At 43.3% G+C, this 25,179-nt stretch overlaps 1 protein-coding gene across 2 annotated transcripts in view; it reads left to right on the top strand.

The window, feature by feature from the left end:
• Positions 1-25,179, top strand: part of LOC148038445 (folylpolyglutamate synthase-like) — a 157,983-nt gene that overhangs the window by 5,131 nt on the left and 127,673 nt on the right. For both annotated transcript variants that reach the window (XM_087672168.1, XM_087672161.1), the window contains exon 2: positions 5,080-5,145. In XM_087672168.1, coding sequence (XP_087528294.1) covers positions 5,089-5,145 — 57 coding nt within the window. In that variant the 5' untranslated portion in view covers positions 5,080-5,088. The remainder of the gene's footprint in view (positions 1-5,079; positions 5,146-25,179) is intronic.

The raw sequence follows: 25,179 nt of genomic DNA, 5'->3' as shown, positions 1-25,179 counted from the left end.
TCTTTAGTCTTCTGTTGCATTCACTCACACATACATCCTCATTGCATTGTTTATTTAGCTTTACTTTCTGTTTTGCTTAGCTTTGGAGCATCTCACTACTTACTAACCCCTGTTTTGCAGTGTTAGCAGATATGTCAGTTCATGTATGAGTTTGTGCATGCCATTTAGTGCAGGGCACCTTGTACTTATTTTAGGTATTTTTGTTGTGGTCATTTTATGCTAGTTTTGGCATTTATGTTGCCAATCAGCCAGCATTAATGTTGGTCGACTAGCATTTATTTGAGGCCTATTTCTTGCCTATATATTGGGGCTCCTCCTCCTTAGTCATTGTTATTCACCACCTTGTCAGAGTGAAGCAATGCGGAAGTGAATGACTAAGACAAAGAGTGAACAGAGAGAGAAGAGAGAGCAAGAAAGAGACTGTGAAACACAGAAAATCTGCAGTGAAGAATGCTGTATAAGGATGCAGAATTATACACGGGTGCAAAGAGAATATCTGCGTATGTCTCCATCTCAAAGATCTCAGTCTCTATCAGCCCCGAGGGCAGTCTCCACGGTTTGCAGCAACAACCGACTGAGACTGCTGAAATCAGAGCCTATATATAGGCTGGAAAAAATGCCACAAATAATGCAGGTCTGCTGCAATTAGTGCAGCCGACTGGACAGCAGCTGTCCGACTGACCAGCTGCCACGTGTGGCATGCATCGAGCATCACCTAACTCCTGTTGCATTAGCTACTCTTGCTACTCCTACCTGCCTAGGGAATGTCCAGCTCTAACACCCCCTCTCAGATCATGGACACAGCAAAAGACTAAGGGATTTGGAGGGTTGTCGAAGTAAAGCCTAGGGAAGCGCCTTGGTAAATAAGTCTGCAAGATTGTCCTCTGTCTTGCAATAGACTAGGAAAATGGTCTCATCCAGAATCTTCTCCCGAATGAAATGGTACTAGATCTCAATATGCTTTGTCCGAGCATGAAACACAGGATTCTTGGCCAAGGCAATGCAACTCTCATTGTTGCATTGTAGAACAGTAGGACCTGTCTATGGGCAGCCAAGCTCCTTTAGAAGCTTGTGAAGCCACACTATCTCACATGTAGTAGAAGACGCCGCTCGATACTGTGCCTCAGTCGAATAGAGGGCAACTGTAGGTTGTTTCTTGTTGCTCTAGGAAACAACACCAATACCCAAGGTAAAACAATTACATGTGGTGGACCTCTGATGATCCACATCACCAGCCCAATCGGAATCACTCTAACTTGTATAAACCAAGTCCGTAGCACTTGTACTAGTAGGATAATAGATTTCAAGATCAGGAGTTCCTTGCAGGAACTGCAAATTTCGTTGAGCAGCCTGCCAGTGCACCATCTTGGGTTTACTTGTGAACTCGGCCAGCACACCTACAACATAACATAAGTCGACACAGGTATTAAGAAGCTAGATCAAGGACTCCAATGATCTTCTTATGAGGAGGCTTCAGCACGAGATACCAAGTGCCATTCCTCTCAATCGACTCCAGCTCCTTTTCAATCGCTTTCCGCCAATGATCATGCTGTAAACCCTCCTTCATGGAAGTGGGCTCCTTATCCTAATTAGTGTAAACAAGCTTAGTGTGGGGTGCTTGGTTCTTGCGTCACGAGATCCACATTCTAATTGGATGTCTGTTGTTAGTGTATATTTTGGCAATGATATCTTGACTTCTTGTGAGATTTTAAAAAAAGTACAAGCCATTGTTCACATAAGTGCCTTTGTGGTTGTTCATTTGCATGCTTGCATATGTTGCTACATTCAATTTATTTGCATTTGGGATTCAGTATAAGTATATGTAGGCTATTCACACTCCCTTTGCTACTCTCTCTTGACCAAGGTTATGTGTAGGTATACTTATTCTCGTGTCGATACCCTTGTGATTGTGAGATTCATTCTTCTAACATATATCATGAAGCTGTGGTTTAGTGTTGCAATGCTAATCAATGATTTTTAGAGAGTGTGTTGGCTTGCTCTAGTCTTTGTTGCATGCCCACACATGCTCCTAGCTAGAAGGGGCAAGTGTGCGGGTGGTGAGAGGGCATGCTGATGCTCTTTCATTATTGGTGGATTTAATGTATGGTGTCAAGTTCACATCTTTTGGGGATCTAAATCTTGGACTAGTGTGTCCAGCACCAAGTTCTATTGGAGTGTGGTCTTGCATGAGGGGACTCGAAGAGCATGTTGATGCTCTAGTGGAGAAATCTTGATGTCATGGCGAGCTATCCTTGGAGCTTGTGTGGTGATGTATGTTGTCAAGTTCACATCTTTTGGGATCTAAATCTTGGACTAGTGTGTCCAGCACCAAGTTCTATTGGAGTGTGGTATTGCATGAGGGGACTCGATGAGCATGTTGATGCTCTAGTGGAGAAATCTTGGTGTCATGGCGAGCTATCCTTGGAGCTTGTATGGCGATAGGAGGTGTAGGTGGCTAGCTCGACTACTTTGCTTTCAAAGAAGGCTTATGGCATTTGGACTTCTTTTTTAGGGTGCTTTCTTGCCGAGGGGCATCCAGCACAGTGCACACTCTTGGAGTATCCATGGTGCATCCTAGGTGCTCTTGGTCATTGCTTGTTCACTTGTGCTTTGAGAGAGGGTGTTAGAAATGGTCATATTAGAGGATCATGGTGTCCATGGCCTTATTTATGGCCACTCTCTTTATTCTTTTTTTGGCAATTGGCCAGCCTATTTTGTGGTGGGGCAACTCCTTTATTTTTGTCTATAAAAAGGGGGAGTGTGGCCACACTCCATTATCCACCCATTCATGTACTCGCAAATTCTTGGTGCGGAGAGAGGGAGCTTGTTAAGTGTGTGAGATGGCGCTCAACCATTGTACTCTTGTCAAAGTGGATTCCTATTCCCAGTTACATCTTGCGCATTGTCTCTTTGATTGATCTTGTGTCTTTCATTATTTTGCTACATGTTTTGCTCTACTAATAGGTGCAGGTTTGCATTTTGACTTTTTGTCTGCTGTTTGGACCTGTTTTTCACTGTGTGACTGATTTACAGCCTGGGTGACTGTTTTTCTGCTAATTTTCGGCCTGTTTCCATCAGTGTTTTGCTGTCCGCTATTTGCATTTACAGTTTTTTGGGCTGTTTCAAGGCTGGGGACTTGGTTTCCGATCCTTACTCTTCTACGTTTTGAGGACAGCAGGCTGAGCTGACCTGTTTTTATGCAGATCGACTACATTTAATGCAATTATTGACTGTGTTTTACTGATTTGTCTTGGTGTTTTTCTCTTTTGCTTCTGTGCAGGTTTGGGTAACAATATTTTAGATTGGTCCTGATTGTGCTTGGTCCGTATTTTCCCTGTGATACAATGCTCAGCTTTAGAGAGGGTCCATGTACATCCAGTTGTTGTGTTCTCATCACTACACTTTGGCTATTATTGATCTTTTCTCTATGTGCTTTCTTTACCACTTTGAACTCATGCAATCCTTGTGAGTCTGTATTTTTGGCCTCCTTTTATCCCTCAAGATCCCTTGCCTCTCCTCATCTTCTCTGTATCTCCCTCATCATGACTCCTCCAACATCTCCTCTTGATGGTCAACATGCAGACATTCTTTACTCATCTACGAGTGTTATGTTGGAGATTTGTTGTGTTTAGCTTTAGGTTTCTGTGAGGATACTATCTCTTGGTGTTTCAGATGTGCGAGTTTTAGAGAGGGGTGCCATACAATAGAAGAAGAAGTCTCAAGGCTATTATTGTGGCAAGAAGGGACACCTATGAAAGGACTACAGGACATTAGCAACTTTACGGCAAGAGTAGGAGCGGATGGTGATGACTCACTCGGTGTGTCTTTCTCATCTATAGTTCCAGTTTTAGACTCTAGCTATGTGGCCTCGACAATGGCCGCAAGGGCCTCCCTTCTAGGTTGCTAATTTAGGTAATGCGGTCATCCCTCACATCTTTGCAGTGCCAGAGAGGGGGTGTGAGAGGGTGGTGAGGTGGGGCAGTTGTGCCTCATCTATATAGGTATACAGGTGCACAGGTTCTAGAGAGGGACATCCCTGATACATCGACCAAAGTGTGGTAGGTTCAAATCTTGGAGTTGGGATTGACATCTAGGTTCACAATGGACTAGTGTTTGAGAACAGGCTTGGCTCCTAGTTCGAGTTCACATGAGGGGACACTTTGGCAATCTAGCCAAAGGTAGGGAATCCATGGTCTCATCTGTTCAAAGTCATTTTTAATAGTCTAGCCAAAGTTAGGGAGCTATCTTCTATTAGTTTTTATTAGTTTCAAAGTTTCATTGCTTGGAGTTGTTATCTATCGTGTATTGGACTTGTCGCTTTGTGTACTGTGACAAACATATCACTGTGTATATATTTTCTAAAGAATATTTGGTATTAAAACTATGAATGTACTTAATGCACTTATCCATGCTGCATGCGTTGCGTACTCATTTGGGACACATGCCAAATGTACGGTGCTTAAAGTACCTGCCATTAGCCTTTTGTATTCCATGTTTTGTGATAATTGCTCATGAACGATGACTTGTTACATGAGTCATGATACATGTACTTGCTGTTGTCTACAGCTTATTGGACTTTGCTAGTCACTGTTCAGCTTGCCCTTGAACTGTAATTTGTATCTTGTTCTTAGTATGTGTTGGCGATACTTTTGTGACTTGAGATTTTGGCATTCAGTGCAGTAGTTTTGTGCACCATTTCTTGTTTATGTGATACTTTGATGATGCACATTCTGAATTTCAAAGTTTAAGGCTAATCATTTGGTATTTTTTGAGCTTACTATGCATTTTTTTCATGCTATAATGGTCCTCTATCACCTTCCCCTACTTTTGGCCATCATCATGTCCCCATCTCGGTCAGTCCCTGTCCCCCCATTACTTGTGACCATGAGCTACAGAATATTGATTGAATCATTCTTTTTGGTTTGCACACATGATAGGGTACCTCTTTTTTTGGTCTAAATTTCAGGCTATTTGTGTTCTGAAAGGTAACGAAAATTGTTGATCAAAGACTATTTTCAAAGAGAGTTTTGGAACTATGCTCAACAACTTATGTGCTTTTTTCATATTTTGTGGTGACAGACTTTAGACATGGAAGAGTCACTTTCACGTCTTAGTGTGATTCATGTTGCTGGAACAAAGGGAAAGGTAAGACACGTCGAGAAATGTTGAGACACGATAAGCATGGGGAAAAGTATGCAAGTAAAAGATGTTAACAAGGATGTATTCAGTTGATTCACAAACTAAAAGCTCTCTGGCTTTGGTACCTTTTTGTTTCTGCTGGCTTCTTTGTTAGATTCTAGTGATTGACTGCTATTTTGTGTTCCCTGTAAAGGAACTGTATTTCTTTCTGTATTTTGTTTTGTTTTTGGAATCATGCAAGGTGGTTTGGTGGATTTTTCTTTTCAAGGCAGATGTGAGTAGCTATACATGGTGCAAATAACGAGCTGGAGGACAAAGCCAGCAGGGCAGCTACTTTATCCATATCTCTTGCAGGGCTTTCAGAGCTTCTCTAAGGAGAAACCCTCTTCATACTTCCATCAACTGTATCAATTGAATATGTAAATTCAGAACACAGGTTTTTGCATCAACATAAGCCTGTATGTTCACGAGTTTCTTCAGATCTGAAGGTGAAGATGCCACAAAAGGCGAAAATTAATAAAGTGTGTAACACCTCTGAAATATCAAAATAGAGCTCAAGAGAACAAAGTTTCCTCTTATAAAAGTTAGGTGCACTTAGCTCAGCACCTTTTATACTTTTGATGACCCTTAAGTTTGGGCAAATACTCAATTATTTCAGGTAACTTGCAGAAAGTTTTGCAGCTGATAGGAAAGAGTACCCATCGGTAGATGAAATACGCTGGTGAACTGCTCTTTGACGCTCTTTGACGAGTTAGTATTCGAGACACAAGCAACCCTTTATGGAAGGGGGCAATTAGCTGGCTGCCCCAAATTTCCTTAGGCAATACTGATCTCAGACTGAGCCCCTGCAGAGCCAGTGTATGGATTTTCAGCCTAGGTGTATGGATTTTTTCTAGATATTTATTTTCCTAATTGGAGGTTTGGTGGGCCCTGTGGCTTGTTCGTTTCCCATCATTTCCCTCGTCTAGAGTTTTTCAACTCTCGACCTTTCAGCATTCTTAATCTTTGTATCCCTGATAGTCTCATTGAGGTTCATATAATTGACTAGCATGCTTTGGGTTTTTTGCATACTTTAGATTTCCAGCTTGCATCTCGGCAGAAGCTCCCAAGTGAGTGAGTGAAGATGTTGAGAGAATCAACTCATATTTGTTTGATAGAACTTCGTCAGAATGAGAGGGATTCACAGGATTCTTTGATATCCACTCAGCATTGTCAGACCTTTTTAACTGTACTTGGGCTATGCTGATAAGTTAATATCGAAGCTGCATTTAGAGGAGGAGCATTAGCATCTGTTGCTTTCTCTTGGTCCTTGAACTTTGTATTTGTTTGATAGTATTTTGTCAGAATGAGAGAGATTCACAGGATTCTTTGACTTCCACTCAGCATCGTCAGACTTTTTTCCATTGTACTTGCTGATATGGTGATTTCTAAGCTGCATTTGATGGAGGAGGAGTGTTAGCATTCTGTTGGTTTCTCTCCGTACTAGAACTTGAAAGGCTGATAGATGCATTGTGACCTTCTTATGCTTGGTGAGACCTAGACATCCTTCCGCCTTTTTGGTTCATCTCTAATGAGCCACTGTGGGTTTGAGACCTATTGACTATTTCAGCCACTTATTGATAGCACCCCTGCCTTTCCCAATATTAGAGACCTTGAAATATGCAGCCTGGTTAGCATTTAGTCTAGTGGTTTTTCCATCTTTGGATGCCTTTTCGTCGACAAAGTTTATAGATACAAAGGTTTTTTGTACCCTTCAAGCATTGCTATGCCTTAAATTCTAGGTGAAGATGGCTTCTCCCCTTTCTTCATTAACAATGGGTTCACCTTGTTAGAGATTAGTCATCCCTTGGACTAGCATTCTCAGGATATAGTTGGTTTAGTCAGTTCTTCGGAGGGACTTACACATTTTTCTTGTGAAGGGGCATTTTCAGAAGTCATAGTATATAGGCACCTTATTGTGGGCTGGGGCAGTGCCACATGGCATCCCGGCATCAGATTGCTGATTATTTTATGCATTTATGAGCAGTTGGCCAGTTTTGCTGGCTGATCAGCATATTTAATTGCTTTCTTTTGTGCTTTTTATTGCCCCCTTCCAGCCTGCCCTCCATCATTTGTCTTCTAGGTGTTGGTGAGAGAGATCCAGCTTGAGGAGATACATTGACAGCCCTTGTACATTTGCTGTATGTAGCTGCTCCTTGAAAACCACATCATGGCTGGCTATGATTTTCTTTGCCTTTCTTGGTCATACAATTTGTAAGCCTTTTGCTCATCACTACAACCCAAGAAGATACATTCAGTTGCTTTTTGGATTTAACTTGTTTCTCTTATCCTTTGGAACATGTGCATAACATTCAACATTTGCCCTCTTCACTTTAGCATCCATTGACTCCAGATTTCTATTTTTTTCTCTCTTTTCTCTCTCCCTCTTCTCTCATGTTCATTGTCTTTCAATCTTGTCCATACGCTTTTGCATTTGGTGCACTCTGATATGGTATAGGAGTAGTGTAGAAGAGCTGATTGATTGTGGGCAGACCTGATCGGGAGGATTCTTTACGACAAAAGTTTGCGTTTTCAGCCTACGGAGGCTGGGATGAACAGACACAACGTGTTGGAGTGAAGTTGTTGTATTTTTGTAGGTCCTTGCTGTTGGTGAAGGAGGAAAGGTTGTGTTTTCAACCTTTTGAAGTAGATTTTGAGTTTTCATTGCCTCAGGTGGGTGAAACTCTTTGAGGAGCAAGCCCTAGCAGCCACTGACACCATGCGCGAAGTCAGAGGGGGCTGCCCTTGTTTTTGTGTAGATCATTCCATTTACAATGCCGACAAAAATTGACATGGAGTTTGAGGCTTTTCCTTCAGATCAAAAGCTCGATGGGGAGAATTACCATATTTGGTGCATAATGTTTCTTGCCATATTGGAGTCTTATGATTTGGCGGAGCTTGTGATTGAGGCTACAAACCATTCTACAGGCTGTGATGTCTCTCCTTCACCTATCATTGCTCACATTGAGCATTTGACTGTGGCTTGGGAGATATGGTTGGAGCTAGATCAAATATACAATTGGATGACCGTGATGAACTTGGTGTCTTTGGAGGTTCAGATGAAGACTTTATGAATCCTAACAAGTCTTCTTCTATTCAAGAGCATGTCAATAAGCTTTAGCAATTGCAGATATAAGTCTAAAACATAGGGAAGGTGATTACATCGAAGGACATGGTGATAACTCTTCTTTCTTAGTCACTATCCCAATTTAGTGTATTCTACTTTGCCTTGATTGCTTTAGGGTGGACAAAGACCCTTAAGTGGGAGGAGTTGGTTCCTATGGTCTTGGACCAAGAGGAACAACTCAAAGGTTAGAACGCTTCCAAGTTTTGGAGGCTTTGACTAGTCAGTCTTCGCAATAGAAGGGGAAGAAGAAGAAGAAGAAGAAGAAGGACGAAAAGTATAACCAAGACAAAGTCAAGGAGTCTACTTGTTACATATGTGGTAAGATAGGTCATTGGAAGAAAGATTTCCTCGACAAGGCAAGAATGACACGAAGAAGGGGAAGACTATAAAGGACTTGTGAGCGGTGGCTGCTTCTTCATTAGTTGCCTTCCTCCATTTGGAGGTGATAGAGGGTGATCCTTCAACGGCCATCCATGCAGTGATGATGGCCCCATAGTCTCGTGAATGGATTGTGGACAATGGCCCTTCCTGCCACATGACTCCTTTTTTAGATGGGATTACCCATATGCATCCAATGCATGGGAAAATCCTTATAGGTGATGATTCTTTGGTCCCTATCAAAGGCAAGGGTGATATATAGTTGATTCCGGATGGGCAAGACGGTGCCCACACATGAGAGATTCTCTATGTGTTAGTTCTTCAATGAGCAAGATTTGTGCTCTTGGTTTGATAGTTGAGTTTGATAAAGACTCCTTTCGAGTTCTTGATGGTGTATCTCAACAGGTTCTTTGTGTAGGATATAAGTAGAATGGAGTCTACAAGATGTATTTTTTCTCTACCTTTTCTTCTCTTCTTCTTTCTTCTTAGACTCAGACCAAGCTTTGGTATGCTCGGTTTGACCACCTCAACTACGAGTACATTTGAAAGATAGCTCGTGGTCAGCTAGTATGTTGGTTGCTAGAGATTGAGGTGAGCTCGTATTCGTGGTAAGCAACACAAAGATGCTATCTCTAGCAAGGTTTCACGACGGGCTTAGGAGCCCTTGGAGCTTGTTTTGACGGACTTACGTGGACCTATGAGGAGGAAGTTACTTAAGGGGAGTTCACATTTTATGCTAATTATTGATGATTTTAGCAAGATGACATAGGTGTATTTTGTGGCCTTGAAGTTCGAAGCATTCTCACATTTTAAGGATTGGTTGATCTTTGATGAGAACAAGTCTCACAGGAAACTCAAAGGTATGCGCAGACTCATGGTATTGATTATGAGGAGACATTTGCTCCAGTGGCTAAAATGGCCACTATAAGGGCTGTCATAGTAGTGGCTGTAAAGAAATGCCCTAACACAAAAACATAAAGGGAAACTGTATGACAAAGCACAGACTGATAAAAGAACACGGTTAGGGTTAGGGTAACTGAGAGAGAATGAACACAGTAAATAAATAAAGTGATATAACTACTGAATAATATGATGCTCATGCAGCAAACACACTATGTAGTGAATGAATACTGAACGTCGAACTCATGTATCTCAAGGATCAGGGCAAGGGTAATGAGTTGGAGAGTTTGTCGTACTCCGAACGGATCCCGAATCGCAGCAAGGCAGCCTTCGGATGCCGAACACCAGCAAACGCAGCAGTGAGAAGGTGGATCTGATGTAGGCAGCATTGAGGAGAGAGAAAGACTAAAAACGTTGGGAATAGGTGAGAGAAAGACTAAAAATGCAGGCAGGACACCTTGCAAGAGAGAGAAAGACTAAAAACGTAGGCAACAGGACTATGATAACGTGGCAGGCTATATGGCAGCAGGTCTGCACAGGAACAACAGTCACCTGGTTAAAATAAGCTCCAAACTGCGTAAAGAGGACTAGAAATCAGGCGCCAACTGATGGAGACAGTAATGGACAGCTTCGGCTGAGATGTCCTCTGTGAATGGGGTGTAGGCAGCAAGTTAAAACACTTGAAATATGCAAAAACAAGATTAGAAAAGAGTGGAGGGCTGGTTGCCTACTTATAAAAAATTAGGGTTCTAGATCCTCTCCCACTTAACTCTCTCAATTTGCTCCCCATTTTAGGGTTTTGGCTAAAATAAGCCTAAAATAAGCATGTTTTGGGGTTGTTTAAGTGGCTAAGTGCATTTCTTAGCACAATACCCTCTCTTAGGCCCAAAATAGAGCTAGAAAAGTAGGCCAGCCTAAATTTTAATTTACCCCAAGGCATCCCACCCCAAAGCAGCCAGGGCATCGGACAAAGGGTGCACGTTGGCTACCCAGTGGCCTATCAAGACTACAAAGGTGATGGTTATCTTACCAAGGGAGCCCAAGTGATCACCCTAGAGAGGCCAGGGCATTGGACCAAGGGTGCTCGATGGTTGTCCAAGGGCTTACCAAGTCCTACAAAGGCGGATGGAAACAACAATGGACTTGTTTGCTTGTTTGTTTTTTTTTTTTGTGGTTGTTTAAAAAGAGTTTTGAAAATACATAAGTAATATAGGGACAGCGGCCGATTAAGTGACAGATAGGAAAAGATAAAGAGAGTTTTAAACCCAAGGCATTTATAAAACTAGTAAGCCAATCCCTCACATTGACTAGGATAAATACGTAAGGATGATAAAAGTGTGTGTATGCTAATCATGTGGTGAATATGGGAAGAAGCAAAAAAGATAATAGTGGGCTTAGCAAAACAAGCAAAGTAAGCAAGCAAGCAAGGATAGAGAAATTGCCTTTAGGAGAACTGCCATGTGTTATGCCACGAATATGGTGGATTCTAGAGTCGACGACTCCAAAAGACAAAAGAGAGATAAATGCGCACAGATGCATGTTTACATGAACAGAATGCCAATGCATGGGGTACTGAAGAACCGGTCGGTTGATCGCTTTGGTGAAAATGTTTACAAAATTATCTAATGAAGGCACAAACTCTAGGCGAATAATGCCTAGGTCAACTTGCTCTCTGAAAAAGTAAAGGTGGTCCGCCCACATGCTGCGTCCGTGGTGTGATGATCGGATTGTTCGAAAGGGCAATGGCACTCTGGTTGTCGTAGTAAACAACTGTGGGAGAGAGACAAGAAAAATGAATTGCTGCCAGGAAACTCCTTAGATAGGTAACCTCGATGGTGCTATCGAAGGGAGCCCGGTACTCGGCCTCGGCCGTGGAAGCCACCACCGTCTCCTGCTTACAGCTAGACCAAGAAATGGGAGCCGTGCCCAAGGTAAAGAGGTAGCCGCCATGGGAATGCCGGGTATCAGGATCTCCTGCCCAATCAGAATCAGTGTATCCCTACAAACATAAACCAGAACCATATTTCAGGCCATAAGAATAAGTACACCGTAAATAACGCAACATACGAAGACATGCAATCCAATGTGACATCCTAGGTGCTGTGAAATATTGATTGAGTATGCTAACTGAGTACGCTAAATTTGGCCTAGTGTGAATTAACAAAAGAAGTTTGCTTGCAACAGAGCGATAGATATATTCATCGAAGGGTTGTCCTAAGGTATCCTTCGATAAGGGGACAATAGAATCAAGAGGTGTGGACATTGGCCGTGTCTAATCTGTAGGGTACTGTTCCACGAGCTAAAGTGTGTACTTCTGCTGTGACACAAAAATACAGCCCCTAGAACGAACTCCCTCCATCCCCAAAAAATAGGACAACAAACCAAGGTCTGTCATTTCAAATGTAGCTTTAAGCTTAGGCTTAATTTCTGCTATGGCAGCAGAATCTAAACCTGTGATGAGTAAGTCATCAACGTATAGCAGGATATAGCTAACCCCCACTGCAGTAGATCGAACATATAAGTTCGGGTCATAAGGGGTAGAATGGTATCCATGAGTTTGTAAGAACTCATCCATCTTATGGAACCAAGATCGCGGCGCCTGCTTCAGCCCATAAAGAGCTTTATGCAAGCGGAATACCTTATTCCTCGGGTTTCCAGAAGGAAAGTTTGGTGGCTGCTCTACATAGACCTCCTCCTCTAGAAAACCATTTAGCAAGGTACTCTTGACATCCATCTGATATATCGGCCAACAGTGGTGAGTGGCTAGCGCGAGTAGCCGAAAGAAAGGTAACCGTGTAGTGGGGGCAAAGGTCTCTTCACAATGCCATGCTTCTGTTGAAACCCTTGCACTACAAGGCGAGCCTTGTACTCCTCGAAAGTCCCATCAGCTTTTAGCTTAGTCCTAAAAATCCACTTTGTCCCAATGACTTTCTTGTGGCTCGGACAATCCACCAATGTTCAAGTCTCATTTCAGTCAATACTCTCCAGCTCCTTCTCCATGGCCGCTCGCCATTGAGGGTGCCGAAGAGGCTCTTGCCATGTATCTGGCTTAGAATGCGCTATGTAATTAGCTGTAAACAACAACGCAAATGATGCCTGAGGAGCAAGCCGGGCAGATCTTCTAGGTCCCTCTGGAGTGGAATCTGGTGGTAGGATCCCCGAATCCCACATGGTCTGTTGGTACCAGCGAGGTAACGGGTCTCGTGAAGGAGGCTTGGGAACTGAAGAATCTGCGGAAAGGCCAGGAGCGGGAAGTAGACCAGGCTCAGTAGGCACGATCTCTGATGATGTGGAAGAAGGAATCAGATCAGAACCCGGTGCAGAAGAGTGCACAATATCCCTCTTGTCAAAGACGACATCTTGCCTAACGATCACCTTGTTTGTGTGAGGATCGAACAAATGATAAGCTTTTGTCTCAGAAGAATATTCCACAAAAATAAGGAGATCAGCTCGGGGAGTGAGCTTTCCTATCTTGTCATCAGGCGTATGTGTGTACGCACGACACCCGAAGACTCTGAAGTGGGAAATAACAGGCCGAGAGCCAAAGAATGCCTCATATGGGGTCTTTAGAGGAAGAGCCGTAGTCGGGCTCTGGTTAAGGATGTACACTAAAGTGTTAACAGCCTCAACCCAAAGGCGCTTAGGAAGCTCTGCTGTGAACAGCATAAGCGTGCCATTTCCATGACTGTCCAGTTCGTACGCTCTGCGACTCCATTCTGAGAAGGGGAGTTGGTAGAGGTGAGCTGGTGTGAAATGCCATGCTGTTGTAGAAACTTAGAGAACTCGTGGGAGATAAACTCACCACCGCTATCACTCCTCATGCAGCCGACACGACGATCAGTCTGGTTATGAACCAACAGTACCCAAGCAGAAAAGTATGTGAAGCATCAGACTTATGCTTGAGGAAGTACATCCACATGTATCTAGAAGGATCATCCACTATAAAAAAGAAGTATAATGTGCCATTCAAGGCAGCAGTGGATGTCGGCCCACAAAGATCAACACGAATCAATCTAAGAGGTGCCTCAGCTCTATGTGAGGTCTGCTGAGAAAATGGGGTACGGTGCTGCTTCCTGAGCTGACAAGCTTTACAGACATCTCGAGCTAGCTTCAGGCGTGGAAGGTCCTTAACCGGCTCATGGCGTGACAACTCATAAAGTGAGTCATAACCAGGATGCCCTAAGCGAAAATGCCAAAGACGCTCATTGTATATAGGCTCCCGAGATGTGGCTAAGGCCTGGAAGCTATGGAACACGGAGCCCTCAACTGTTGGCTCGGTCAGAAAGTGTCATGTGGTATAGGCCATTAGGCTGTGCCTCATCTTGAGTAATCACTAAACCAGTCTAAGAGTCAATCATCTCGACTGTGGTTGCTGTAAAGGAAACCGCTCGCTCCAATCCGCAAAGCTGCTGAACATATAACAAGTTCACCCCAAGCTAAGGGACATGATATACATTGTCTAGCATAGCCAGATTCGGACCCTTGTCCATGGCAAAAATGATGTAACCTTGGGCTTGAATCTTGATTGAGTTGTTTGCTATGTGGACCCGCTCGACTGCAGGGGCTCGGGTATAGAAGATGTCCTCTATAGGAGTCATGTGATGTGTAGCTCCACTGTCCACAATCCAAACAATAGCTGAAGTGCTCGGTTGTGTCGAGTGGGCCTCTGCGGTAACCTCGTCCAGAGGCAACTCACAGATATGGACAAGACTCGCATCTGATATCTCTATGGAGATGATGTGGGCCTCTGCAGACTAGTCAAACAAGGCCTTTGGCGTTGAGAACGTTGTCGACTGAGATGGTTATGTGGCGGCAGTGTGAGTCTGACCTTTAAACTGCCCCTTGCCATCACCCTGCCTCCCCTGCTGGGGTTGCCGGACTGAGGGGCGGGGGTCTGAGACTTAGGTTTTGGTGCTGTGCCTCTTGCCTTTGATCGACACTCATCGTTAAAACGGCCAGCCTTTTGACAATGTTGACAATACCTATTCTTCTTAGGTACATCCTACCACCCAGGTTTGAGGGATAGGGATGTTCCTTGTGAGTTCTTGGATTGATTTTGGTTTTGAGTTTGATTTTGATTTTAAGTGGAGGATTGGTTTTGTTTGCCCTTCCCTTGTTGCCCTTTCTGAGAATGAGCAATAAGAGCTTCCTCTGAAGAGGAATTCACATGAAACTGATCGAACAACTGTGCGTAACGCAACAACTGACACTCAAATTCATAGAATGTAGGCATGGTAGGTTTTGAAACTATGCCTTCCATAAAATTCAAGTATTTCTTGGGGAGTTTGTTTAGGAACAATGTGGCCTGATCGTCAGAGGACTTAGGAGTCCCCGTAGTGGAGAATTCAGCGAGGAGACACCGATACTCAGCCAACTTAACTTTCAAGTCATCCCGATCAGTGATTTTGAAAAGCTGAAGCTCAATGAGGTGTCGAGTAGGTAGGGTAAGATGGATGTGGGGGATAAGATGGTGGAGGTGGATGTGTCTAATAAGAAAAAGGAGGAGGGGGAAAAGATGGGTAGGTAAAAGTAGGCTGTGAGTGTCCAATGAGTGCCGATCGAGGCGGAGGCACATGAATGCTTCCATAAGGTGCCGGTGTAGGTGGAGGCACTGGGACACGGAAGCCCTGTCCAAAGTGAGGCTGGGGCATAGCAGTATGACCAGAAGGTCCACTAGGAAAAGCCATGGAGGCAAACTGTGGAGTCAACTCATCCACACTCGGGAGAGATTGGGGGGGATACCCAAGCTGCAATGATCCCGAAAGTGTGTGTGAAGTAGGTGGAACATCACTTGACAGAGGTAAGGATGAGGTCCTAAAGGATGTGCCTATGTTTCCATAACCCCTCGGTGTGATGTGCGGTGCGACATAAGGTGTCTAAAATGAAAAAGTGAATGGTGTGAATAGAAGTGGAGAAGTAGCGGAAGAATGTGGTGGGATGGGTGGGTTTTGAAAATGTGGTGTGTGAGGTGCAGATGCATATGGTTCTTTTTTATCATTTAGTAATTGGAAATGAAAATGTGAAGATGATGATGCACCATACAATGAAGAAAAAGGAACACCAAATTCATTCTGATTTTGTGAAGTAGACGGAAAAGAAGGAAGGGTAGAAGAAGAGGTACCTGACTTTTTTTTATAATTCCCACGACGTGTGTTAACATATAGGAATTGGTTCTCAAGAAGATATTTTTTGTAGTCAACAGATTGGACTTTTTCTTCCACATGATCTCTACCATAATATTGCAAAAAGCAAAAGAGGTAAAAGAAGAATGAACAAAAGACGAATCTAAAGTACCTTGCACCGGAGTGGACGGAAGAGGATGAAAGAAAGGAACATACTTCGGGTCTTGTTCTCCAAGAGGGGGGCCCATCCCTGATGATGGTCTCGACGGCCTTGCAACATCATCAGATTTACGTGTAACATCTGAAGAGAGAAATTCATGCATACCTTCATTTAGAAGCTTCTTTTGGAGGGCAATCCTTTGATCGAGCTCCTCAATCTTCTTTTGTCTATAAGCTATGATCAATTTGTATTCTTGAGAGGTCAGCTTGCTTAGCTTTTCTTCCATGTAATCAGAAGTGTCTTCCACCATGTCAAGAAGACTAAAAATACAAGCAGGACAGCTTGCAGGAGAGAGAAATACTAAAAACGTAGGTTGTAGATGAGAGAAAGACTAAAAACGCAGGTAGGATAGCCTGCAGGAGAGAGAGACTAAAAACGTAGGCAGGACAGTCTACAGGAGAGAGAAAGACTAAAAATGTAGGCAGCAAGACTATAATGACGTGGCAGGTAGTACAACAGCAGGTCTGCACAGGAACAGTAGTCGCCTGGCTGGAATCAGCTCCAAACTGTGTGTAGAGGGTTGGAAATCAGGTGCCAATTGATAGAGACAGCAATGGACAGCTTCGGCTGAGATGTCCTCCGCGAATGGGATATGGGCAGCAAGTTGAAACACTTGAAATCTGCAAAAACGAGATTAGAGAAGAGTGGAGGGCTGGCTGCCGATTTATAGAAAATTAGGGTCCTAGATGGTCTCCCACTTAACTCTCTCGATCCGCTTCCCATTTTAGGGTATTGGCTAAAATAAGCCTAAAATAAGCATGTTTTGGGGCCGTTTAAGTCTAAGAATGCCTTCTTGCAAGGTGAGTTGCAAGAGAGTTTATGTGGAGTAGGCACCTAGTTATGTGAATGAGAATCATCCAGATTATGTATGCAAGCTTTTTATGGCCTTGTATGGGCTGAAGCAAGTATCTAGGGTATGGCATGACAAGATTGCAAAATACCTTGAGGGGGAGTTTTGAGTAATATAACATAGGTTAAGTCATATCCAATGGTTGCATGAAAATGAAAAAGAGGCTTTATGTAAACTTCGTGGCACTCACTAGGAGTTTGCCAACATGATTACCCCTCAGGAGAATAGCATATTGGAGTGAAAAAATTGAAGTGTGATTGAGATGGTGCGACTATGATGGAGCAGCGGTAGATACCTCTGTGTCTTTAGGCAGAAGCAATGGCCATTGCTGTCCATATCCTTAATTGATCCCCCCTTCCTTGGCCGTGGTTGGTATGGACCCTTTTGAGGCTCCTTTGGACAGAAGCTGGATATCTCTTATTCAGGGTGCTCAGGTGTGATGCCTTTTTTTACATCTCGAAGAAGAAGAGGAGTAAGTTTAAGCTTGCTTCCAAGAAATAGGTGTTTCTGGGATATAGCTTGTAGTCCCAATGATATAGGATTTATGATGTCACTACTCGGAAGGTGTACACAAGTTGAGATATCTGGTTCATGGAGTTTTTAGTTGCAAAGGGGTGTTGAGTATCTTGTTCTTGGAGATCGAGTTGATCGTTGGGCACTTGGTCTAGTGCCTTCGGAGCCTTTGCCTATTTGAGGCTCTACCTTCAGTGAGGAAGAGATTGCTTCACATTGGAAGAAGGCTATGGAGCAAGAGTTGGATTGAGCAGAATGGCAGTTGGGATCTTGTGCCTAGGCATGTTCATCAGAAGGTGATTTGTATTAAATGGGTCATTAAGACCAAATACCATAGTGATGGCGCTTTGGATAAGCACAGGCACGGCTTGTTGCAAAGGGCTTGACACAATGGCTAGGGGTGGATTTCCATGACACATTTGTTCCTACAGCTCGGATGGCTACCATTAGGGTTGTTCTTGCCTTAGCCAACTATAAGGGATGGCCGGTTTATTAGTTTGATGTGAAGTTTGCCTTCCTAAATGGTGATTTGAAGGAGAAGATTTATATTGAGCAACCTTGTGGCTTTTCCTAATCAAATAGACACGTGTACAGGTTAAAGAAGGCCCTTTGCGGCCTCAAACAGGCTCCATGTGCTTGGAACAAAAAGATAGACTTGTTCCTTCAAGCGAAGTTGGGATATCGGTGTTTCTCTTTTGATTCCCCAATTGTGTGTCCATACCTTGGCTGGAGAGCACACATTATTCGTGTTGTATGTGGATGATCTTATCTTGATAGGCAACCATGCCTAGAAGGTTAAGGAGACGAAGGAGGCACTACATGAGGTGTTTGAGATGATGGTGGATATGAGCCTTCGTTATTTCTTTTAGACCATGAGATTTATCAGACTGCGGTGGGGGTTTTTATCTCCCAACAACAATATGTGTGGAGCATTTGGCCACATCGGAGATGGAGGGATGTAAAACCATTTTTACTTCTCTGGATCCAAACTGGAAGGTTGCAACCCATGCAAACTCCCCAATAGCGGATGTTTCCCACTACAGGCAGTTGATTGGGTCCTTGATTTGGCTTCTTAACACTCGGGTTGATTTGTGCTTTCTTGTAGGTTTGTTGGCTAGGTTCATGAGTGAACCCAAGATGTGATCTTGATATTCATTATCTAGCAGATACTAGAGATTCAACTTTGATATTGACTAGACAGATTGGGTTGGAGATGTTGACCAATGAAGGTCAATGACATGATATTACCTTACTTCAAGTGCAGGTATTAACTTGCGGGATGGCAAGAGGCAGTCCATAGTTGCTCTTTCTTTCATAGAGATGGAGTATAGAGTGGCTACCACACGTGAGTCAGTGTGGCTTTGTAAGTTACTAGGAGAGCTTGGCGTCCTACAACCCTTCATTGTGACAATTAAAGTTGTATTGCTTTGGCACAGAACTGTGTGTTTCATGCTAGGTCAAAGCACATTGAGATATAGTACCATTTCATTTAAGAGAATATCTTGGATGAAACTATCGCTATCATGGTTGTCAGGTATGAAAGGTACAATACGGCACGGTAAGATAAAATATGGTATTAAATGGTACCTTATGATTTTAGAAGATATGATATGATATTTGTACAAAAAGAAAACTTGGTTATTTTAAAAACCATAAATCATTAAATAGCCATTTCATTACGAAATAAGATGAATACATGAGGGTGGCCCTCACGGTCACATCTGCTGTGCGTAATATGCGATACAACATACAACTAGAGTCTAAAGACTAGTATATACATGGATAATGGATCATAATGGCATGTGGATATAGTGATAGTAGATACAAAAAAGAAAGACCTATGAATCTATAGACTATGATGAGATATCACTATCATCATTATCATCATCATCAAAACCATGTGAGTGCTTATCAAGAGAGTTTGAAGATGACTCCTTGGCTTCAGATGATAAGACACTCTTATACTCATCCTCACTGATGAGGTTACCATCATCATCAAATGATGCCTCCCTAGGCATCGGTTGTGCAAGCAAGGGAGGAATGTTATTATGCGGCATGGGATGGGAGCTATTAGAGCCTTGCCTTACATGTGTGCAAGCCACTCGAATCATCCCTCCTCAATGTAGGAGGGTGCCAAATGACCATGTCCCTACTATCACCTACTCAAACTCCTTGTCCACGAGCACGTTGATTGTGAGTGTCACGAGTATTTGCTGCTATAAGCTCTCTATAGAGCTTCACAAAGATCATCCCCTCCTCCTCATCCATCTCTTGATGTACACTCGGTTACCCGTAAACTTGATTGTATCAACATTTATCTTTACAATGTATATAAGATTGTAAATGCTAAAAGTCTAAATTGTAAAGTATAAACTTTTAAAGTTTAAAACAACAAAATTTAAATTTTATGGTTAAGTATTTACCTCCTTTGGACTACCCATGCTCATCATAGCCCTTATCATGCATTAGTTAGGGTGGCAATAGACTAGTTGCTCTAACTGTCGTGTGCTAAGCTGATTACGAATCTTCGTGTGAATGAGAGAATAGGCACTCGAGTTTCTCTCACATGCACCCAAAGAGCAATCTTGAGTAAGGACTCTCATGGCTAAGGGCTAAAGGGTCTCCAATGCGTATCCAAAGTTTTGCCACCAAAATAAAGGCTTTACAAGTGACTTTCTCCTCTCCAACAAGTGGGAGAAGCAAAAGCCACATGCCCTCTTTGATCCGCATAGCATCCTAACTTCTCCAGCACTGCATTGTGGTCATCCATAGGGGCCGCACGAGTCAAATAAGCAAGCTGGTTCGAATGGATCTCTCTATCATCCATGACCCTTGGCGACTTGTAGGCCGGATGTATCAATGTGACAAAACCATGGATGGGCGGCCCATCTCCTCTCTGCTATCTCTAGAACATGTTTATGTTGTGTCTTTGCGATCATCGTGCAAGCATGTGCCTCTACCAATTCCACTCTAAAGAAGTGAATGAGAATGCATATGGTGGACCCCTTGCAATCACTCATATGTAATACCCTATAAAAAGGGAATCACAACAATGACAATGGCACAGACTTTTTGCTAAAAATGCTCATTAAGGCACAAGCGCTGCATGGCTTTGGCCTCCTCTGTCTCATGCTCATTCCACTCATTCCATAGAGTGGACACCGCTATCTGGGGACTGCATCTCATAAAGGCACTTGAGCAACAACCACATGTAAGCAAACCAAGTTGAAGAATACTTCTTCAACTCGAGTGTGCTATGCTCATGATACATCACAAGCACCTTTACCTTATTGTGAAGAAGGTGACAATTTATGTAGCTTTGCGGACCAACCTCTTCACCCACTTGAGCTTCCCAATGTCCTCCATGAGCAAGTCCAAAAAATGACTTACATATGGAGTCCACACAATCATGGGAAACTCGGCCTCAAGCAAACGGCCCATGCGTTGACAATTTGATGCATTGTTGGTAACAACTTGCACCACATTCAAGGGGCCCACCTACAACCACAAATTACAAGCAAGCAACAATACTTGGAGGTTAGAAAGAGAGAGACTTGAGCCTTTTAAGTTTCAAGATTCAAGAAGAGAGAGAGAGAGAGAGAGAGAGAGAGAGAGAGAGAGAGAGAGAGAGGTTTGGGGGGAAGAGAGAATCGAGATAGATATTAGAGATAGTAGGGCGATAGATAGTTATGCGTAAATTATAATGAAAGAAAGTGAAACAAATTTGAAGGGCAATGTATATCTCAATGATAGCTTTCCGAATGTGGTGGTAGATGAATGCGCCTATCATTTTTGTCCTCTTGTTGGTGTCTATGGTCCGCAAAAAGTAAGTGCCGAGTGAAGATGAGACAAGTATGTTGATGATACTCCGTTCCTTACGATCACTCCATTCGTTTAGTGAGAATAGGCAACCATATTTTATCCATGTGGCCCAAATAGGATCAAGGGCTCTATCAATCCTCTCCTCTTCACCAATCTTTTTCATCCTCATGTCGTTGTATGTGACACCGGTCCATTCTTTACATGGACCCACATTGGCAATGGCCTTTACGATCTTCTTCCATTGTTGCTGCTTTAGGACATTGAATGCAAGATTGCACTCAATCACTGTGTTGCCTTTCTTTAAGAAAGGCAACCGATGTATGCACATGACCAGGGGATTGTTTCTCTGGTGCCGCATGAGCCTCCACTCTTTTGTCTTTTGTTGGAGCCAGATGTGGATGTGGAGCCCCCACCACCAATGGTAGAGGCCTCTCTTGCATTGGTTTAAGATACGCCCACATTCGATGCTTCCTCATTAGTAGGCATAAGAGTTGGTGTTGATATGCCACTTTCTTCTCCCGTGGATCTCCCTCTCATCTTGGCGAGAATCCCATCTGTGATGTTTTGAGGGATTTCATTGCATGGAGCAACTTGCCCTCCCGTCTTGGAAAGATATTGGAGAAGCTAGGTTACACCACTTGTATAGCGCTTCCCGCAATACTTGCACGTCCAATGGTGGGAGTTGGACTTCTTTGTGTCCCTCTCCACATGGATGGTGTGCAAATTAAAGAGCTTGTGCTTCTTAAGAGTCACGGTGCCAATGTTGGATGGAGAGGCCTAGGGGAGAGTGCGATGCTCGAATCTTGACTCTTGAAAGTTGAAAGAGAGGGAGAGGGTTGGGGTAAAGTTGAAAGAGCAAGAGTGAGAGAGGGGGGATGGTAGAAGCTTGAGCCTTGAGCCTTGATAGGGTGCGGGAAAGAGGAGAGAGAAAGAGGTTAGAGCTTCACGAATCACAAATCAATTCAATATCCAAGAGAGGGAGATGAGAATGGTAAATGCTTGTTGAATTGGTGTGAAAGCATGGAGGAGAGGAGCACCTTTTGTAGATGAGAGAAGGGTCAAATAGTCAAAGAGGGATCAACAGTCAAACAAGGTTGCTAGTTGGATGGAATCCAAGGGGGGCTGGGGGAGGACTGCATAATTGGAAAAGGGGGTGGGCTGAAGTATCCAAGGCTTCCCATCCCCCCTAAAGTGCCACGCAGGATGACACGGGCCCAAAAATGTGCAGGAATGTGGGAAGATGCATCAAACACGATGGCCAAGAGCGGCCTACTTTATCGTATGATTTTGTATAGATACGTACCGTATCGTACGGTACAGACAATACGGTATGCCATATAGATGCAACTATGTTTATTGCAAGAGAGAGGATAATCTAGCTGACTTGTTTATGAAGGCACTTTCTTAGGTTGTTCTCCGATAGCACTCAAGATCCCTAAGCCTTATGCCGCCACATCTAGGATCTGAGAGGGGGTGTTAGAGATTAGTGATCCCCCGGACTAGCATTCTCAGGATACAATTGGTGTAGTTAGTTCTCTTGGAGGGACTTATGCATTTTTCTTGTTAGTGGGCATTTTCAGCAGTCATAGTGTACGGGCACCTTATGGTGGCTTGGGAGTAGTGCCATGTGGCAACGAGGCATCAGATCGCTTATTATAATATTTGATAGTCCATCAAGGGATGAACCTTGGCGACTCCATCCAAAACTCCCATGGCATATTCAAACTTTGTGGCCTAGGTTCACTTGAGTCTACCCTTGTAGGAGAAGCTCCATCATATTCCCATGAGGATCGACTTGCAAAAAGGATTTCTAACTAACTCTAAGGTCTCCTAACAAGTTTCTAGTGGAGGTTATGGGTAGCTACTTTTGTGAGACAACCCAAACCAAGGGTGGACTTGTGTCACACTTGGTTCAAAGAGAGTGAGAAATGAGGGGGATTTGTTGGGTTTTACTCATGCCTATGCTCACATAGGAGTATCAGTGATCTGGACGTAGGACACTGTGGCTCTTTTTATGCTCTATAAGAGAGATTTTTTCCCCTAGTCGCATTATTCTTCATTTGTGTATTTATGTTATACAATCTAGTCACTTATTGCACATTACACACATTTGTGTGTGAACGTATTGTAAGCCACTTATACAACCATAAAGTCTAAGGGTTGTATTTTGTACTTTGTTACAGACTTTTGCATAATTTAGTCACTTATTGCACACTACACACATTTGTGTGTGAACGCACTTTAAGCCACTTACACAATTGTAAAGTCTAAGGGTTGTACTTTGTACTTTGTTACACACTTTTGCCATCAATCAAGTGTCGACTAGTGACCACACACACTCTCTCTTTACTGTTGTGCACACTCTCCCAAGCTCAGGTGCTGCTGTTCTTCTGCAAGTGGTATCAGAGCGAGCTCGGCGGCAGCCACCTCAGCCACCCTGCAGTTCAGCTGCAGTCTTGCCTGCCAGCTCAGCCAGCTGCCGCCCTATCCTTGCTAGTCCTGTAGACTGTGCCGCCTGCAGTCTCTATGCACCTTCAACTAGCTCCGCTCGCCTTGCAGTCTGTAGCTCCACCCACCCTGGTCTGCCAGCTCCACCAGCTGTGCCGCCCTGTCCTGTGCTAGCTTAGCGCCGCCTGCAGTCCACTAGTTGCAGCCATGCCTGCCACCAGCTTGTCAGTTCTGCAGTAGCTCCGCTAGTCTTGCGACAACTCCGCCAGTTGTTCTGACAGCTTTGACTGCTTTCGGCTCGTTCTCAGCTGCTATAGGTGTATTTCATTATTTTATTCAGAATATCAGAGCCAAAGCAAAGGGCTTCTGCAAAGGAAAGGCCAATTTTTGCTCAGCAAGTGCTTTTGTGCATAAATTGCAGAAATTTGCAGCCATTTGGGTCAGCAAATTTGGGGCTTTTGTTTCTTTTATGGACATTGGCATATTTATTGAGGTTTCAGTCTGAAAATTGACTAAAAGCTTGCACAAAACATTGGACGGTGAAATTTTGGGGTTTTGTGTTTTTAGTGCTGCTGAGCACTCTTATTGCATTGGGCAGCGTATTGCTAGCTGAAATCTGAAAAATTTCAGCACATTGAGGCAGTACTGGTCAAGTGTGATACGATTTAGTTGATTATAGCTTGGCATTTGCTGTAATTTCTGGAAATTTGCAGATTTCCAGGTCAGGCCAGCTTTTGTTCTCTCTCTTGTTCATTTGAAAGAGTGACATTCATTATGGCAAATCAAGGACAGAGTGATGTCTTCACTTATGTATCAAAAGAGGATAGATTGGATGAAGAATGTGCTTGTTGCAAAAAATCTTTGGGATTATGTGAGTGGGGAAGAAGTTTGTCTGGTGATATGGCTCTTGCAACTCCTCCACAAGGAGGTCGTGGTCAAAGGCAAGCTACTCTCAGCCACCACCCCCAAAGAATAGCTGCACTGAAGGCTTGGGACACTAGGGATGCCCAAGCATTGCCACCTCTTGCATTGGTAGTTCAACAGTCAATAATCCCGCATATCTATTTTGCTGCTACTTCACGAGTAGCATGGCTCACAATTGAGCAGATGTTTGCTAGAATGATACTTGTATTTCTTCTTTGAAAAAGGATCTTGAAAATGTGAAGATGGAAGAAGGTGATGCTATGTGAGATCACCTTAATAAAATTCAGGACTTGCCTGAGCAGTTGATGAATGTAGATGAGTATTATTCGGATGCTCAGATGATCTCTATGACTTTGAACTCTTTGCCACCTTCTTATTCGGCCTTTCATATAGCATTGAATCTTATCATGCGGATTTCTCCACAGCCACTTACTTTTCTTCAATTGGTTAGCTTATAACTGGAAGAAGAACAAACAAGGAAGAATAGTGGGATGAATGTCGTAGCTTTTGAACAAGCTTTTATAGCAAGATAGAAGGGCAAGGGCAATTAGTCCAGGAATGCTCTTCAAACTTTTGGAAGTTCTGGAACTTCATAGAACAACAAGAAGTAAGGGGGCACACAAGCCAAGAAGGATAAGTATCATTACTGTAAAAAGCCAGGTCATTATATCACAGAATGCAAGAAACACATTACCAA

Source organism: Lygodium microphyllum, chromosome 3, assembly GCF_053477565.2.
Source record: "Lygodium microphyllum isolate KBCC chromosome 3, Lygodium_microphyllum_v1.1.10, whole genome shotgun sequence".
In the NCBI taxonomy this organism is placed as follows: Eukaryota; Viridiplantae; Streptophyta; class Polypodiopsida; order Schizaeales; family Lygodiaceae; genus Lygodium; species Lygodium microphyllum.
Note: the sequence above shows the minus strand (reverse complement) of the source record. Positions and strands in the feature narration are given on the sequence as shown.